General features: G+C 37.8%; 1 protein-coding gene across 2 annotated transcripts in view; it reads right to left on the bottom strand.

Annotated features, from left to right (window-relative positions):
- Window positions 1–19647, bottom strand: part of MID1 (midline 1) — a 136261-nt gene that overhangs the window by 31104 nt on the left and 85510 nt on the right. For both annotated transcript variants that reach the window (XM_090125825.1, XM_031596114.2), the window contains one exon: window positions 12548–12643. In XM_090125825.1, coding sequence (XP_089981951.1) covers window positions 12548–12643 — 96 coding nt within the window. The remainder of the gene's footprint in view (window positions 1–12547; window positions 12644–19647) is intronic.

Genomic DNA, 19647 nt, shown 5'->3' with positions numbered 1-19647 from the left:
GCTGTGTTTCTGAATGTGACTGATTTCTTTCAATGGAAAGTCAACATTTTGTATGACAAGCAAGATGTACCTCCCTAAGAGCATTAGTATGCATAGCTTAAATAAACAGCTTGAGGAGAAATAAAAAAGGTGAAAAGTCCTAATCATATCTACAATGGAGAAGAAATAGAAGGAATGATTTCAGAGTTGGGCTTCCATACTCACTTTGCTAAGAGGATAAAGCAGCCCTCCATCCTGGCCAGTTTCTCCTAGAACTACACTACATCACCTTTTCCATTGCACTAGTAGAGTTAGTGGTGAACCAGAACAGGGAACGGTTCCAGGTGAAAACTAACTATATTTCCCCTCCTTGGTTATTTTTTTCAGTCCAATCAACACCTTGATCTGTCTCAGCATTCTTTTTTTTTCTTCCAACAATGTTTTTAAACATGCATTTACCTGTAAGCGTATTACAGAGCTCATTAAGATTAAGAAAATGCCTATGTGTCTAAGTCTGGGCCAAGACCAATTTTATAAATACCTGCTAATATATAATACATTGTGTCCTCTGGGCAAAGAGGGGACTTGTTTACAAAGACCTGCTTTCATTAAGATTTTGGATTATCTTCCTCAAACCTTTATAAAGTTAAAATTTAGTTGCATATTTCATTGGTTTAAATATTAATTATGCTGTCAGAGTTATAGAGAAAATGAATTCATTTCTGGAAGGGAATAGATGGTACTGAAAATTCTGAAGAATGCTGCACATAGAAGGTGAAAAAAGTACTTTCACCGTGCAGTTTTAGGGTGCCTATTTATCTACATACAACAGCAATGTCCTCCGTCTGTTTTCCCAGCAGAGTTCATGAGTAGAGACAGACCATGGAACAGCTCACCCAAAGCCTCTGACAGTACATACATCTCTCCCCTGATGGCTTATGGAGAATCCAGAACTAGTCAATTAACATATCTGAAGGGCCAAAAATTGGGTTGTGTTATCCTTCCAACTCCACCTCTTATCATCACCCCACCAGACCAGCTGTGTAACACCTGGTCAAGCACCAACACCTGGTGTGAACTTGTGCAGAGCTGTTTTCAACAAGGTGTCCAACACAAAAATCTCCCCTGCACCTATTTCACCTATTTCACTAGTGGACTGAAATCCCACCAAGGTGGTGAATCTCAAATGGGCTCAGTCAAGGGGCAACAATCCCTTCACTACACACGGATGCAACTCTTTTTACTTCAATAACAAGGTTTGTTCATGCCTGTGCTGACTTTGGCACTGAATTACTGTAACATTTCACAGGATTTTTGAGTAGCTTCCACTCAAAGTGTTACTTCTATCACGACTTACATCATGAATGTGTTTTGTGTGGGACACCTGAGTAGTATTTGGGGTGACTTTCATGATAGAGAGAGTTCAGAAAGGTTAAGTCAGCAGTGTTTCATTAATGCCCAGATGGTTTAAAAAATAAAGTACTAATTAAATTTTAAATTAAGAAACTCTAGACTAAGAAAAATGAAATGCTTGGAAGAAAACCTTGAATTTCTTACACACTGTCTGCAGACTTCTCTTTTTCCTTTGAAATCTGGAAAGTATACTCATTTATAAACTTCATTTGAAGACATTTCCAATGTTATAGTTTGCATGAGCTTATTAAAACTGGAAGGAATATTTCCAAAATTATTTTATATGTCTGAGCCTTACATGAAAAAAGAAAACAACATTTAATTTGGGGGCTTTTCTCAAGCTGAAATACTCCTTAATCAAATTTTCAGCCTAGAAGGCCTCTGAATCAGTAATAACTTCATAATTGAGCACATGCCTAACTTTAAGTGCAGCATATTAGCAATGGCCCTAAAGGGACTACTTGTGAGATTAACACTGAATATTATTTACTTGTGTATTTCTGAGGAGTCATATGTCAGACCAAAGAGCCAGAGGCATGGAACAGGGCTCTGCTGTACAGGTGCTACAGAAATACCAGAATAAGACTTTGCCTTCTGCTTGAGTCCTTTGATGAACAGCAACCTTGACAATAACTTCCAGCTGGGACTGGCCAAGGAATGCAAGTTCTGTCTGATGAAAATATTTGAGGTTTTATGTTCTATATTTTTCCACATAAAAAAAAAGCCCTCTTTCCAAAGAGTTCAGTAAAAAAAGACTGAGAGTCTCATTTGAAAAGTCCAGAGGCTGTGTCACTGACTTGGGTTGTGGGAAGCTCTGGATCACGCAGAGAACAGAATTAATTCTGTGTATCCTCCATCCAGGATGAGTATCAGTTCTTAAATTCTCATTGTCCAAGAGTTTATGCTGGACTTGGAGACAACTTTCTGTTGAAAATGTCACTGATATCAACGCACTTAGTTTTGGCATTAGAAGACTCCTTAGAAATCCATAAGCGTAACTATCTTAAACCTAAAGTATCTTTTTTTGTTGGTACCATTTTAAAAAACTTGTCTTCCATACCACAAAACTTTTTAAAAATGGACTCAAAGGCCTTGTTAGGATTTAGAGAAGTTATGACATTTCCCACAACAAAATAAACAAGAAAGGAATTAGTTTAGTCCTTTTGCTTTCATGGGTAATTTATTTCTAGTTCCCAAACATCTTAATACTTCAAACAGTTAGCTGAAAAAAACAGTCAGAGATCTTTCCAGGTTTTCCAGACAGATGGATACAGTCTAATGGCCTAAGCCTCAAGGAGTGGGTGTTAAACAATAGAGAAATAGGGTTTCCTCGCATCTCTGACAGGGAGCTGGAAACCACAAGCCCTCCTGACCCAAAGGGGAAAGCAGGCCAGCTGCTCCCAGATCCACAAGCTGAGAATTGCATTGGAAAGCATTCTACTCTCTGTAGAGGCATCCTAGGCTTTCATCTTCAGAGACCTGAGTTAAATTGCAGCTTAGGTCATATGAAAATTAAAATGGTGGTTTCAAAGTCCCTAGCAGATGTTTGGGAAATCACAAAACTGTAACGCTGCTAGTGGTTAAAGGTTACAGGAAACTTCTATGGTTAATTCAAAGGCAAACAGAGTGCCATAGGACTAAATTCACGCTATGAAAGCTAATATACCAGAATCAAAGGATATTTCAGTATCTCAGCAGACTTTTTTGCACAGGAGCAAAACTCCCCCTCTGGAATTCCTTATGAGTGAGGCAATTTTATCTGCAAGTGCAAATGCTTAAGTCTTTTGGCAAATAATCCCAAAATGACAAACAAAATAAGACACTCTAAGAGGCTGCCTGCTTTTTTAAGACTGACTGGGATAAATTAATCAAAACCAGAGTAATTTTTATTCACTGGTCCTCCATTAGTTGTGCAAACTGAAATAAAGTAGGTTGTAGAAAAATCTCTGGAAAGTGAGGTATGTGTTTAGGTTTTAGCTTTTCTATTTTAAAATGGCCTACATTCCTCAAAATGCCACATTTTACCTGCCATGCCAGGTAAGCAAAGAATATCAGCTTTTCTTTATGAGTGTGAGTTGATGGTTATATAATTACTATTTATGCATAAACAAAAATAAAAGAGGGAAAAAAAAATTGCATTAATTCTGCTTAACAGCCAATATTTTATTGCCACATATTTCTTTCTTTTTAGGTTTTAAGACTGAATTCCTGGCCAGGAATTCTTTGCTTTCCTATCCCTATTTGGTAACACAGGTTATTCCATTTACTTTTGTAGAGCAAAAGCATCTCTTAGACTAAAGCTTTTTTAGATTTTATCAAGTCTAAGAGTAAAACTGATTTTATCTATTGTGACAAACTGTGCCTTTGGAAATATGTGATATTAATCAGCTTGCCATCTGAAGGGATCAACTACAACTGCTTTAGACTAAATTGGTGCAAGAGAAAGGAATGGCCATCTCCCATTTCAAGGTGCCAGAGGCTTTGTTTTTGTTTGCATTCTACGTTTATCTCTAACCTGGGTCTAGAGGCAGTCTCAGAGCAGGTTAAACAAAGTTCAGCACAGAAGTACAGCAACTGAATCTGGCTACCTAGGAATTTGGTGAACGAAGAACCAATTAGGCAAGGATAGCTATAGATAGTACTTCAAGTCACACTGATAAGGCTATCTTTCCCAATCTTGACTGAAAGTAAACCTTTTTAGAAGTCTGAAATACTCACATTACTCATTCAAATATTAAAGGATTTTTTTTTTTTTTTTTTTTTTTTTTTTGCCTTGCTGTGCTTTGAAGCAGATGGTTGAGAAAAACTAACCAGCAAGGATCCTAGCAGTCCTCCAGTGACATTTACAATCCAATCAGAGGAGCAAAGCAAAACAGAACAAAAACAACACAGGAGTTTCATGGCAAGCAAACAAATTGTTTTCATAAGATTTCCATTAAAAACATTAAACATCTTAAATTCAAATTGTCCGGAAAATTCTAATAAAAAAACCTCTCCAGATACGGTGAGGCTGACAGCTGATAGACTAGGCCTGCTTTAAGGAACCAAGCACTGTTTTTTATGAAACACAAATGCAGCATGATGCTGAACCTACAGTTAGCCTTTTTCAGCACAGGAAAGCAAACTGGAGGAAAGATATTTCCTGAGAGAAAAAATGCAGTTTCACAGCTAGGTTAAACTGCTCTGGGATCATACTGCCAAAAAGAAAAGTCTTTCCACACTTTCCTTCTATGCACTGAAGGTGGTGCAGCCACATGGGGAAATGGCTGGGCTGAGCTCACCTGGCTGACTTGGACACTGCACTGGCACATGGAAAGCAAGTAGAGCAGCACAGCTGGGAGGGCAGCAGCAGAGAGGGTGCAATTCTGGCAGCAGTGATGTTTAAGACTGATTAAGCTTTAGTGAAACCAGCCCTTAGGAGGGATGTGTTTTTTCAAGACACGCTTAAGAGGGTTAAATTAATCCTTTAAGTCATTATTTTTTCCCTTTCTGTTAATCAATTATTTGAACCTAAATAATAAAAATATTTTCTTTGAATTGAACAATATTTACTTACTTATTGTTCTGATTTTGTTTTTCCTGCTGATACCATGCCTTTTTGTCATGTTGAGCAAAACATTCCACTTGGCTTATTCAGGGTAGAAAAACAAAACCAAGTAAGTAATCGCTGAAGTTCAAAGAATGTTGAAGATGAACCCTTGTATCCAGCAGTTCAGTACTTAAAATCTGGGGTCTCTGGCCCAGTATTTAGCATATTTGCTAAAGGAACAATGCCTTTGGTCTTCTTACTGCTCTTGTTATTGTTCAGCAGCTTCTGTTAGGATAGATAATGGAGAAATCTAGGAAGGTTTTTTGTTCCCATAAAGGTAAATGTCTCAAAGACAGAGCTCCAAAAAGTAAGGGTATTTTGACTGCCGAGTTATGCTCTCAGATGGTAGGCACAAAGTGTTACCTGCTGTATTCCTTGATTAGTGATTAACAGTGACTGAAATTTACTTTCTAATTCTAAGGACAAGGTTTTGCAGGGATGTCAGTCTGACATAGATGTGAACACATACCTGTGTATGGGTGTGAGGCAGAGGAAGAGATGGAGGGAATGGGAACTGGTCTTTTTCCCAGACAGTGACAAGAATCCCTACTCATTTATATTTAGTCCATGCAACCAATATAATAATCATGACTTAAAAAGTTATAAAACAGTTTTAGATGCAATAGCATACTCTAGGATATACCTAATCTGTACATTAATGGTATGCATAGTGCTGCAGTTCTAGACACATATATGTGACCAATTATGCATTTAATTAGTCATTTGTGAAAGCAATTAAATGTTTCCTTAGGCAAATAATATTTGACTACTAGGCTAGGGCATGCTGGGCATGAATTGAGGACATCCTTGAATGAGTATTAATTCTGAAGTATCCATATACTTAGTATGTTTTGTTAGTTTTATTTCTAAAATTTCTCTACTATTATGTAAAATTAGGACTCACTGAAGCTTCCTTGAAGCTACTTTGAATGAAATAAAGTTTTATGAGAGTGGAATTAAAAGTAGAAGTGAAGTACTTGTAAATCAAAAGTAGATCATGCCACATATTCCATCTAAACCATGTTAACAGATAAAACATCTCCCTCTCATTAGAAACTGTCAGAGGAAAAAAATGCTATAAACCTTCCTGAGGGTTTTAGGCACATCAAGTTTGCTAATTAATCTCTCATTGAGAAAAATAGCTCCCAGTTTCCTTCAAATCCTTCTTGTGCCTACTTTAAAAAAAAAAAAAAAAAAAAAAGTTATTTCTAGGACTTGAAGAGACAAATCTGCTGAACAAATATCTTGTATCTTCACAAAACTAGGAGACATTAGGACAGAAAAAAAAAAAAAGACTTTTCAGTGCAGATACTTTCCATATTACCTACCCTATATACTTTTTATACTGATGGTAAACGCTTTTTTAATCTATCGCCCCTCCCCTATTGTCTAGAAAACCCCATCAAAGTGTATTTCTTTTTCCAAAGCACAAGTATTCAGCTATGTATGACTACGAAGGACATTTGCCGCAGTTCAGCCACCAAAATCTACATAAAGGCTTTGCATTAAGATTTTTCTAAAGACAACTTCTCAGTTTTCTCAGGCTTTGAATGCAATGGACCCAAATCTCAAAAAGGAGTAAGTGCTATGACAGTGAAAACATGAGCATCCACTGTTTTATTACTGTCACAGACAAAGCCTCTTTATTGTTTGTGCTTCTTCAGGGAATCACTCCGACAACTCAGTTCTGACTTTGCTTTCCCTCAAATAGCAGAAATGCTTCACGTATCTTGTATAAAAAAGGATGGAGATCACACGGTGTCATTAAATTTAAGGAACCTCTCTTGTAGACACAGTCTAAACAGAATCTTGAATTTTCATTCTTTACAGTTTTCCCATTTGGCTCATTTCTTTTTGATAAGGCAAGGTGGAAAAAAAGAAAGAAAATAAAGATGAAAAAAAAGATAACAGCAGGTTTTTTGCAGGTGCTGCCATCTTCTCTTCATTGCTTTTGCACAGCTGCTGTCACACTGATTTAAAACGTGGCTGACTGGTGTAAGCATTCACTATCTGTGCGAAGGACCTTTCAATACACAACTTTGTTCAGGTGATTGCATAGCATAGCTATAAAAACACCTGATGAGACACAAAAACAATGTTTGATTGAGAAGTTTCTGCTGAGATTTAGCCTGCAGCAGATCTTCAGAAGCAGCTAGAAACTGAATATTTCCATTACAAACAGAAAGCAAAGGAGGCAGCAGTTTGAGGGCTATGCAATTATAGGGAAATGCCTTCCCCTCTTTGAATAGCCAAAAATGATTTTGCAGCAGTGTCCAGAATTTGCTTCCTATGACGTTTGGTGAATTGAAAATAAAACCAAACCAAACAAAAAGACTGAGGTACAGATGTTATAAAACTGTCTACAAGCAAAACCTATTTCCTTTCCTCTCTCCCTTGGATAATTGTTCCAATTTTTCCTCCAGCTGAATTCAGATTATGCTTCTGCATAACAGATGAGAGCAGCTTCATGGTATTGACTAAATAATAGATGCTTGATCATATACTTCCTAGAAGAGATGAGAAAAATGTCCAGAAACAACACTGAAAGTTAAGAAAAAAAATAACTGGCAGAAGAGTCTCATGCTCAAATTTGTGCCTAATATCTATTATTGTCATGATCTAATATACTTGCAGCAAACTCATGTTTTCCTAACAACAAAGTGCCTTGCAAACTGGCAATTCCAATTTTACAATGGTGGTTTTAGAAGATTTGTCCAAGGTTCTTGCAAGAAAGTTCAGTTACCAGAAAAATTCTGCAGCAGTGGGACTCCAGCTAGAGCCTCAGCTGTTGTAAAGAGCTTATACATGCGCTCTTAATGTATGCCATTTAACTTCTTTTCCCCAGCCATCTTCCCCATAGCTGCAAAACAAAGCTGCTTTCCTGACACACAGATGTTTTTATGGACTCTTTAGAGACACATGCTGATCTAACCACATGCTAGAGGGCTCCCTCACTGGGTGAATGTCCATGGAATTTATAGGTAATAATCTACCGGGACTGGTTTTAGTGCTTTATTTACAGGTTTTCTACAGATATTACAAGATGTATAAAAACTGCAAACTAGAACTACAAATAGGCTCTGAGCACTCTGATCTAGCTATAGATGTCTCTGTTCATTGCAGGGGAGTTGGACTAAATGGCCTTTCCAAATCCCTTCCAACTCAAATGATTCTATCATTCTATGATTCTATGAAATCATTATATTGAAGTTTAGAAGTCATTTCTATTCAATCTTCTCAGTTTGCACAGAAAACTGCATTTTATCATATGAATCAACCTACCATTTGTTACAACCAAGCCTGGTAATCCTCACAGAGGAGGAATACTGGGACTCCAGGGCCCTGCACCCCCTTACATGCTGTGGAAAGATGCTGAAAGCAGCCTGGCCAAGGGTGAGGTTGTAGACCTGCCATTATCTCCAAGGAAGGAAAACAAAACTTTCCTGATGAACAGCTTTGGAATTTTCAGGAAAATCAAGAAAGGACAAATGGAATTTCAGAGGAACGGAGAGTGCAAAAGCAAGTGTAAAAGAAAACATGTCAGGAACGAGTCTAGAAAGTGAGTAAAATCAGTGTGCCTGTATGCTCCTAAATAAAAAGAAAGAATTGGGATAAAAAAGAATGTTAAGTGTCTGAAGTGTGCAGTTCTCAGGGTGTGGCTCCCACTGAGAAAATGGGATTTTTTTAATTAAGTGTTACCATAAACTAAGTGTTAGCACAGACTATACTTTCATATCGGGCACAAAGTCAGTCATCCAGATTTTATAAAACACTTAATAATGTCTCAGTTTCACTTAAAGCAGTAAAGACAAGTCTGGCTTGATTTATTCACCCAACTTTTCCTGCTGATAGGCCCAAAACCACTCACAGGAACCCAAGCCTGGAAGTGGACTCCTCCAGTCTCTCAAGATTAGATCCCACATCAGGATAAATCTTGTCACAAATTGATGAGGTCCATCTAAAAATAGTTAAGATTTACGTCCCCATTGCTGTGACGAAAGGCAGCTCCCGAGCCCCCTCCCTAGCTGCTGGAAATCATCCAGTTTCCAGAGAGTGCACATTGTTGACCAGTTCCTGCCTGCTAATATGAGAGAAAAGTAAAAATGGCTCTCTTTCTGAAGAGAACAAGCTTTAGTTTTAGGACAGGGAGTGACAGGATTTAGTTTTTGCTATAGATGAAGTTACAATCGTCTGATGAGAAGGATGTATGGTAAATAATTAATCTGCCATAAGTCTGTTGCTGGGAAGCCATCAGCAGCACACTTTGTTGATGAGAAACAGTGGCACTGTAACAACATTTGGTTTGGCTGCTGCGGATGCATTTCTGCAAAAGACACATGGTCTGTTTGTTGTTCATTTTAAGAAACATCAGCTCCTGGTCCATATCAAAAGCCAAAAATGACATTCATTTTTCCTTTCTCGTGACAGTGTTGGGGCTTTTTTGTTTGTTTCCTGAGACGATATATGCTTTTTTAAAAAGTCAGCGTTTGTTTCTAGTTTCTACAAACACATGTTAATTAGAACAATTGTTTTTGATGTACCCTTAATAAAAGTTGGGTAACTTTAACACAAGGACCAGTAACCTCCTTTTCTTCTTTGTTTTTCAAAGTTCACATTATTTGGCATAAAACCCCCCAGGCTTCTTTTGCTGGGTTTTAACTCTGAAAATATAAACCAGCACTAAAATAATTTTAAATTAGGTAATGTCAATCTAGCAGATTTTACAGTGCGTTACCTATATTTTTAAATGCTTAAAAATGGCATTAACTATATTTTATATCATTATCTGTAATATATTATATCAAAAAAGAAGAAAAGTGTGAGACCTCCCCTATAAAACTAACTGCCTGCTCAGTTTCAACCAGTTAATGAGTTCATATGGCAACACTAATATAATCATTGGAAACTTATGCTTTTCTACATATTTTCTAATTTTGTATTTTTAATATTAACATTACAACAGCATATTGTTTGTTTCATTCTCTATTTTTATTTGGGTGATTTTTGGTATAGAAGAAGCACAAAGAAGAAGAGCACACTGAATTTTAAATTCTATATAAGTCTCAGCATCTCATGTGTTTGAGATATTCGCATCATATCTGAAGTTTTCACATAGTTCTGGAAAAAACAGATAGCCTTAGAGTTTACTTCTACATCCCCACTTGCCTGATTTCCAGTGATGCTTAGGTCCAGGGTTTTGACTGAAGCTCATTTCTTAATATTCAGCTAATTTAAATGCTAATTAGATTAATTTGAAGAATAAGACGTGGTAGGAATTTATTAACATCTTTGCTGCTATTTCTTTACATCTACAGAGAAATTTGCTAAAACAGGACTCAAGGGACAGTAGCACATCTGTTACAAGTTGAACAAGTTGGATTTTTTGTAATAGCAAAGCTTACAGCTGGAAATATAGTGCAGAGGAGGTGGAACAATTTAAAATTTTCTATATCTAGCATATCTTGGATATATGCCATTAATGTAGAAGAGGCTTTATGCTGTCCTGGGCTCATCTGCTTCATACTTTTTGCTCTGAGTTTTATATATATATTGGAAGAAAATGTGTCTCATCTCTATCTTTCACTATCTGCAACAGATCCCATCCAATGCTACGTTTATTCTGTATGATGTTATTGCTGTTTATTATAAAGAGCTCAAATCCACTACCTCAAGTCTAATCTTGTGATAACTTTCATGGTTTTGTAGAGCCCCATTCTACCGAGTGGCACAGGGGTGACAGGCCAACTAGCTGATAGAAAAATGGATGGGGTGATCTCTTTGGAATATCAGTCCTGTATTTTTTTAGTTTATTTGTTGTTGTTGTTTGGTTTTATTGCTTCAACATCTGCCATTGCCACTGTTTATAAGTATGAATTTTTTAAGACACGACTTTGAAACCACTCACAAGCAACAGTTGCTTTTGGGCCTGGTTAGGTGACTGAATTTTGATCTAAAAAAGAAGTCCTACAGAGAGCTGGCAGGTGGCTGTGTTAAGGCAATGTATGTCAGAATTAACTTTCTGCCCATCGTACTTCTGTCTCAAAGCTCTGGGTTGAGGCTACCTTCCTCACCCAAATTCCTGAGGACTATTCTGCAGGTAATGCTGACTAAGAACCTGGCTTCCTTTTGCATGTATGGACGGCCATACTCAACATTACTGTTATTATATGCAGCTGGGCATATGCTGCATACTCTTCTCTGAATAAATAAGGTTGCTGCAGTAATCATAATGCAGGCAGGAATTAAATATTCCTGTGTTGAAGCCTGTCAATAGACAATACTGTAATGCAAACAAAACCCCAAGATTCTTCTCTGAAAAAAATAAGTTTGCTATGCTAATCTGGCTAACAATTAGGTGCTCAATTGAAAATACCTTTTCTCTGTGATTGAGGTGTAAACCACCACTATTTATGTTGTGGTTCCCCATTTTGTGTTCTCTGATTTCTGCCCCACGTCATCTAAAATTGAGTTTAGCACTTACTAAAACTGACAGCACTGCAAATCATTAGCACAGTGTATCTCAAAGAATTTCATATCTGTCAAGAAACATGTGGACCTCATGAGGTTGAGCCTTCCCTGGTCTCCTAGAATTCTTCATCAACAATCTTCCCGGAGGAGGGGAGAAAATATATTTTATATGTTTTATATGTAGTGTGTCACTTGGGACTCACAGCTGAGACTGACCACAAGGAAAGCATTGGTGACCACTTTGACGCTATGGGGATATTTGTACAATTTTAATGACAGAAAGCAAAATGACAGTATTTCATGCTGTCTTCTGCAAGTTTTTATAACATGGAAGCTATTTGTTCATGGTGGTTTTTGCTTCACTGACCGGATTATACTTTAAGAAACTGAGAAGGTCTCATAGAGTTGAAAAATGTAAAAAGACAACTTCTGCTAAAACAGAGTTTATTTTGGACTCTCTTTTCTTCCTATGCAAGCTCCCATTGTTAAATTTGTGATAATTTTAATTTTCATGTAGAGCAGCAGTCCCCACAGGGCCATCTAAAGTATCCTCTAGATTTGGAGGTAATTTGAATCCAGGTCCTTCCTTACTGTGCTATCCTCAGGCAACTCAAAGACTTGTAGGCATCTTTATTCTTTGGAAGAAAAATATATTTCTTACATGACTTTTGAAGGCCTCATCTGTATTTAGATACTTAATTCTGATTTTAAAAGTAATCAGTGGCAGACAGAAAGCATTGTGGATCTGGGCCTTACTATTTCTTTGCCTTAGTTTTCCATCAGTACATATTATTCTGCCTTGCAAAGGAGCCAAGCAGATAAGCATTTTACAGATATTGAGTGGTGTACCCAAGTTTAGCAGTGCTGATGGTCAAGCAAACATACAATAGTAATTTAAAGGGAACAGGAATGAAAAAGAGGATTAGCTATAATGGGAATACCATTTAACAGTGAATAAGGTCCAAAAAAAAAAAAGTTCTGTTTATCATGACCTTAACTTAGTTTTGTACTTGTTATGATTTTGTTTAAAACTTTTCTGAAAGCTTAAAGTGAATGTAATTCAATTTATAAGTTTTTCAAATGCAGGTCAGTACTCACTTCTACATGTTGACAGGTCTGAATGAGTTTTGCCAGAAGAGTTTCCAGTTCAGTATTCCTCTTAATAAGGTTGGTGAGGTTACTCTCCAAATTTTGCTGTACATAAGAAAGAAAAGAACAAATTAGTATTTTGAAGAATTTAAAGGTAAACAGTTGAAAAGGGGTATATTTTCATAATCTGAATTATGAAATGACAAAAGAATAAACATGTGACATTCATTTTGATGCACACTGTTAGACGTTTTGTACACACATCAAGCATGGCAAGGCAAAAAAGCAGAAAGTTCAAGGTAAGTGTCAGTTCATAAAAAAATAGTTTCTGAGGACCTACTGAAAACGAGGTTAAGATTTAGTCAGGGACAGAAACAGAGGATTAAGGAGAAAAGCAGGAAGGTGAAAATACTTTGCCAATTAAAAAAATGAAACTTCATCTGAGACCATTTATTTTGTTCCCTGCTCTCAATCTAACAGCTGAGTTTAAAAACCTGCTGCTAAATGAGGCCTTCTAGCACATGCTCTTTTGGGACTCAACTTGTAACGGCCCAGCAGTGTGTCAGCGCTTGCTCCTTAGAATTCACAGTGCTGAGGGAGGGGTTAATCTAAATGATTTAATTCTCTACTTCCCTGGAGTCTGATTTTTGAATAAATAAATCTAAAGAAAGCCACCATTGCCAGGTACAAGAAGGAAGAATCTACACACTGATTGTGCCTTCACTAATTATTCTTTAGAGACGATACGTGGTTTGTGCCTGTCTTTATCTGCTGATTACAGCCACAAATAAGCATCCCACAGTTTGTGAGCTTGGAGCTTTCTACCTCTCAGGCTACATCCTGCATGTGCAACAGCATGTCAGATTGAGATCCTGAAACAAATGGTGTAGCCTCCTCTCTCCCCACTGTACCACAGGAAGGAAATCCAAGCTTATGAGTGGTCATGGTGGCTGTGATCTGCTTCCTGATCTGGCTGCTCTGGGACCAGGACCATGCAGTGCCCTGTGGGACTTGCAACTACTGGCTCTTTGCTTTTCAACATAGATCCTGTGATAGCTGTTGGTTTACATGTAAGTCCATCTTCTGGAAGCGTAAAATGCAAAGTTTCCAGACAGACAGAACACAGACTGGAAAAAAAAAAGAAAAAAAAAAAAAGCGCTAAAAACAGTCCTGACTATAAACACTCATATGTTTTAGTAACTTCAAATGCAAACATTTTGTATTGAAAATACTGAGGATAGTTGATGTGAGAAGCTTCTCCTCATAGCTATTCACCTATTTAAATGTGAGTCCTTTACAACTATACATTCCCTTACAATCTCTGCCTTCTAATTGTACAATGTCCTCCAAGAAGTCCCCATTAAAGCAATCTAGACTGTGCTAAACAAGAATATCAGAACCAGGCCCTTCCTAGAGGGAAGGGATGCCATCCAGAGGGACCTGGACAGGCTTGAGAGGAGGGCCCACGCCAACCTCATGGAGTTCAGCAAGTCCAAATGCAAAGTTCTCCCCTCCTGGGTTGGGGCAGTCCTAAGCACAAATACATTCTGGGCAGAGAATGGCTTGACAGCAGTCCTGAGAAGGAATTTTGGGTGTCAGCTGATGAAAGATTCAAGATCATCTGGCAAGGTGTGCTTGCAGCCCAGAAGGCCAACTGCATACTAGGTTGCATCAAGAGAAGTGTAACCAGCAGGTGGAGAAAGATGATTCTGCCCCTCTACTCTGCTCTTGTGAGACCCCACCTGGAATACTGTGTTCAGTTCTGGGACTCCCAGAAGAAGATGGACAAGGAGCTGCTGGAGCAGGTCCAGAGAAGGGTCACAAAGACAATCAGAGGCTTGGACCATCTCCCCTACAAAGACAGGCTGGGAGAGCTGGGGCTTTTCAGCCTGGAGAAGAGAAGGCTCCGGGGGGTCTTTCAGTACCTGAAGAGGGCCTACAGGAAAGCTGGGGGGGTCTTTATAAGGGCATGCAGTGACAGGACAAGAGGAAATGGCATTAAACAGGAAGAGGGCAGATTTAGACTAGATATTAGGAAAAAAAATCTCTACTGTCAGGGTGGTGAGACACTGGAACAGGTTGCCCAGAGAGGTTGTGGATGCCCTGGAAGCATTCAAGGCCAGATGGGCCTGTGAGCAATAGTCTAATGGATGGTGTCCCTGTCTATAGCAGGGGGTTGGAACTAGGTGATCTTAAAGGTCCGTTCAAACCCAAACCATTCTTTGATTTTATTCTATGATCGTCCTATATCCCCAGTGTCTCTGTGCACGTATTTCAAATGAGTGCGTTTTTTTTCTGGCACTGTTCCTGACTATTTCACACTGTTTCAAAACACTCTTTTCTTTGCTCTCCCTCTATGCAGCCACGCAGTCTTCTTACTCCTTGTATTTGGCTACAACTGAATGAAGCTGGCAGTATTTCACTGCTGAACCACACACACTTTGGCATTTACCAGGGCTGATGCTGTAAACACCGGAGCCAGTCCTGTCCCATTAAAGAGAGTACAGGATTTAGATGCCTGTATGTATGTAAGTCCTCAGAGAACCATGATCGGTGTTTTTAACTTCAGCATTTTCTTCCCAGCACAACCTTGCATATCACATATCACAAGCTCTGGCTGTAAAAATACTTTCTACGTTGCATTTATTTTATAGCTCATTAAAAACAAAGTGTAACAAGAACAGCAATTCTTTACAGAACAGGTTGAACTGTATCTTACATATTTCCATAAGCTGTAATGTGAATGATCATTTAATTGCAAAGTCATGTTTGCCATGCTGCTAGATGGCCCTTTGCAGAGCTGAGACTCATATGCAAAGTCTAAAAACCATATACAGTTACAGCATCAGATAACCTTTGTCTTTAAAACAGTTTGTAAAAGAGATCCAAATGTGCAAGTACTCTTGAAATCATAATTATGTGTTCTCTTATTGCCTATATATTCATTGAATACCTGATACAAAAGAAGTAAGATGAAAACTGTATATTCCTGGCAGCATTTAATTTCAAATGTATTGTTGGACATAATAAATGCTAAACGTTGGGAGAAATATATACTACAATGAAAAAAATGTTCTCAAAGCTGTTAGGGAATACTATTGTGATTTTAAAAGCTTGAAAGTTTCTTGTACAAAGGCCATTAGTACAGCATTTTTCACTGAAACAGAAATCTATTTACCTGTAGATTTTATTTTAAGTCTGCTGCATAAAGATTCCAGATTTTGTGGTTGGACTCAATGATCTTTAGGGTCTTTTCCAAGCTGAGTGATTCTATGATTCCATTATCTACTCAGTGAATATAAACATGAGGCAATATATTATTATGGCTTCAGATGAGTCTCCTGATGTCCTTCACGTTTGTCAATTGTAAAGTTAGAAGAGAACTATTATACACAAATGTAACTTAGAAAAAAGTGCTCCTGATATCTTAAACAGTGTCATTCTCAAACCGGAAAGTTTTGAACTTTGTTTCATTGTAGTTTGGTAGGCAAGAGATTGGGGTCTTTATAGGTAAATAATTATCAGAATTTTGTTGAACTTTTGTTGAAGAACATCAATTTATATTAATGCTTTACTAAACAGTAATAACCTGGTAGCTGATTTCTGAAATAAATGTCAGTCTTCCCAGTTTCATTAGGGTAAGTACAAAATAGCATTAGTTAAAACTGGACTGTCGTGAAAGTTGTTAAAATTCAGTCAACTCTAACAATAAATTCACTTGGATTTTTCTTCCTCTAGTTCTTGTCCCTATTCCATGCATGGACAGACAATAGCACCACCCTAACTACTACACAGCATAGTAAAGAAAGTATATTCCCACATTATCATGAGCTAATGTGAAAATGAGTTCCAGAATAAGCTCCTTGAAATTATCTTTCTTCGTCCCAACTAATCTTCTATGGCTATTCTCAGAAGTTAACTAAGTTACAACTATGTTTTTGGACATTTCCTAGCTAGATCATAATTTTTGAGAAAATTCCACCTGCGTGTCCTTATCTCTTTTGTCACTTGCCAATTTTCTTTGCTAAAATCTTGGAAATTTGGGGGATGCTTTTGAATAAGCTCAAGAGTTATACATTTACTCTACAAACAGACTTCCAGCACATTAACTCAGTGGACACAAGCTGCTCAAAAAAAGCCAGGCCAGGCTGAATGCTTCCTGACTTATTAATGCAGACCTAGCTCAAGATCTTGAAATTCCATGTGTGCTTTGCAGCTGTTTTTTACAATACAAAGTGAAGAAAATGCTTACTGTCCATTTAGCATGGTGTGACAATACATAAATATTCCTATAATCTGGGGATAAATCCAAGTAGATGGATTCACAGATGTAATTGAAAAGGACATTTGAGGATGATGTTTCATTTTGATTCTGCATGCCTACAAAATGATATGATCCAGGGAATGGAATCTGAAGTTGGAAAAATTCATGCAAAAAAAATAAAGAAAGGCAACTCATGACTGGATGTCTTCCTTTAGCTGCTGCCCACACTGAAGTACTGGTCTTTTTGCAGTAATGATTGCGTGAGGTTCATGCCCTGATTGAAGTGAGAGGTCAAACTAGATGATCATAATGGTCTCTTCTGGCCTTTAAATCTATCAGTCTATGAAAACCAAATGTGAACCCATGCCCTTTGCCAAATTAACAGTCTCACGCAAAGCACTGCTTGTCTAAAATAGGAAGGTAGCACAAACAGCTAGTCCTAAACTACTACGTGGGTTGAAAATGCTGTCAAAATAAATTAATGTAAGTCTCTAAAGAATAAAAATGCTGAGTTGTGTAATCCTGCCTTACGTGACAGCAGAGAGAGCAACAACATCCCTGAGAACTTCTCAGTGGCATTTTTCTGCTCCACAGAAAATGTCTATTCAAAGGGTCACAACAGAAAGCTAAAGCTATCAGCTACAATGAGATTTTCCTGCTATTATTAAGTATAAGTACTCATTAGCATTCTCCACTTAAGGGATTTCTTCACCTTTATTAATTTCGTTTGCTCATGAAGTGCTTTTAGAATCGTTCCTCTGAGACTGCAGCGTATGCTATGACTCAAGTACTGGAACAGTCCTTTGCAACAACAGTGCTGTTCGTTATTTACATCAAAAATGTCATGATCAAAGCCTTTTGGTAAAAAACTTTGGCAACAGTTTGCAACTTCTGACTTGAGTAAGGTATGTTGGATGGGGCCTTGAGCAGACTGATTTGGTGGACGGCAGCCCTGCCCATTGCAGATTGCTGAAGGGGATGGTCTTTAAGGTCCCTTCCAATCTAAGCCATTCTGTGATTCTGTAGTTTTATGATTGTTTTGAGGTTAACTCCTAGTTTAAAGAAAAAAACAACTTCAGAGGTCTTCTGAACTCACCAGAGCTCTCTACAGTGGAAACTAGGTATAGGTTTTTACAAGAACCACAGCCACCTTCCTATCATTCCTTTACAAATGCTCAAACTGAAACAGAGACCATATATTTTCATACTTGGTTGCTGTGACCAAAAGCCACACAGTTACATAGCAGTAAAAGAGAGAGATTAGAATAAAACACCACAAAGCAGAAGTGGAATCAAATCCCATTTTAGTCAAATTAGCAGGGGAACCAAGTGGTGTTGACATGGCAGATCAGTCTTCAGGATACATAGACTCCCTATAGATTGTGAATCCATACCCCATTACAAACAAAGTCCATGTAACCACATTTTCACTGTAACTGTTTTTCTCCTAACTCAATGAATTTATCCTTGCATGTGCTCCAGTTACGTCTCCACCTTGCTGTGGTGACATACCCTATGAACCAGCCCTGTTGCCTCCAGGACTTGCATCTAATCTATTAAAAAAGTTGCCAATCAATTCCAGAAGAACTGCCAGAATATTAAGAATGATTTTGAGCCAGGTTTTGGGTATATCAGAGTTTAATGTTTCCTTTGGTGTTCTTTATTTAAATGGACATGCCAGGCGCACGTGGAAAAACTTAAGCTAATTTTCATTCTCTGTACTTGTCCTGAAACAGATGACTGCTCTTCCGTAGGATATACATGCCTGACTCTGTATTTCTTCAGCTAGGGAATGGTAACATTTGCAGTTAATAGCAATGATTGACCTCAAGTCTCAAATGTGCAGTGTTTGACAACTGTACTCTACATTTCCAAGTGAAAAGAAATAGCAGCTATGATGTTGATACACTCCTGGGGACTATGCTTTTTACCTCAAGTGATTACAGTATATCACAAGAAAGACCCCTGAGATACTGCACTGTTAATTAATTGTCCAGGACTATTTTTATTAAAAGTGCAATAAAAAGAGCTGCATTTGAAGCCACTATGGCTTAAATAATGTTAACTAAATTAGGTCTGTTTCCATATACCACAGGAATGCTGCTTATTACTTCATTAACTTTTATTTAAAATGGGACTTTGGGAAAGTAAATGAAATCCAAGTATTTCTGATTCTTCACCACATCAAATTCTTAATAATCAATAAGATAACACTCCAGGGAAAACCTCCACTTGTTCTATCACTTCTCTGCAAAGCCATGCCCTCAATATGCCATAGATGTCTGCCATTTGCAGCCACAGTTCTGGCCTTAGTTTCAGCAAGAGGTGATTGCCACACTAATTTGCTTCATGAGTTGCTATGCTGCAACACTCCTTAGTCTTTCTTCAGTGCTCTTCTGTTCCACAGAGCATAAAAGAAATTTCATAGTTGTGGTCTGTGGAGAAAAAGACAGGATGAGAGCCATATATAGCACAGTAGTGTGCTACAGCAAAAATTTTTCTTTGATGTGATGAAGTAGATTTTGGAAAGAAGCAATATATATGCTTGAGAACTGTTCTAAATGCAATAAGGAGCATGATTATAAGGGGCACAGGCCAAGAGAACTGACACTGATTAGATATGTGAATTTGACATATAAAAAAATAAAATGGGAAGGGGAGTGGAAGAGTTGTTTTCTCAGGGCATTCAAACTTATTTTGTCCCAAGTTATACAGTGACAAAACTGACATTAGGACAAGTAACACTTTTTTAATAGATTCCTATTTCAATCAAAATATTCTGAGATATACAAACATTGGCTTGGCTGGGATCTTGGGAGGTTAGTTCAGCCCTCTGTCTAATGAA

This window comes from Phasianus colchicus, chromosome 1, assembly GCF_987193195.1.
Source record: "Phasianus colchicus chromosome 1, bPhaCol1.hap1.1, whole genome shotgun sequence".
NCBI lineage: Eukaryota > Metazoa > Chordata > Aves > Galliformes > Phasianidae > Phasianus > Phasianus colchicus.
This window is presented reverse-complemented; position numbering and strand designations above follow the sequence as displayed.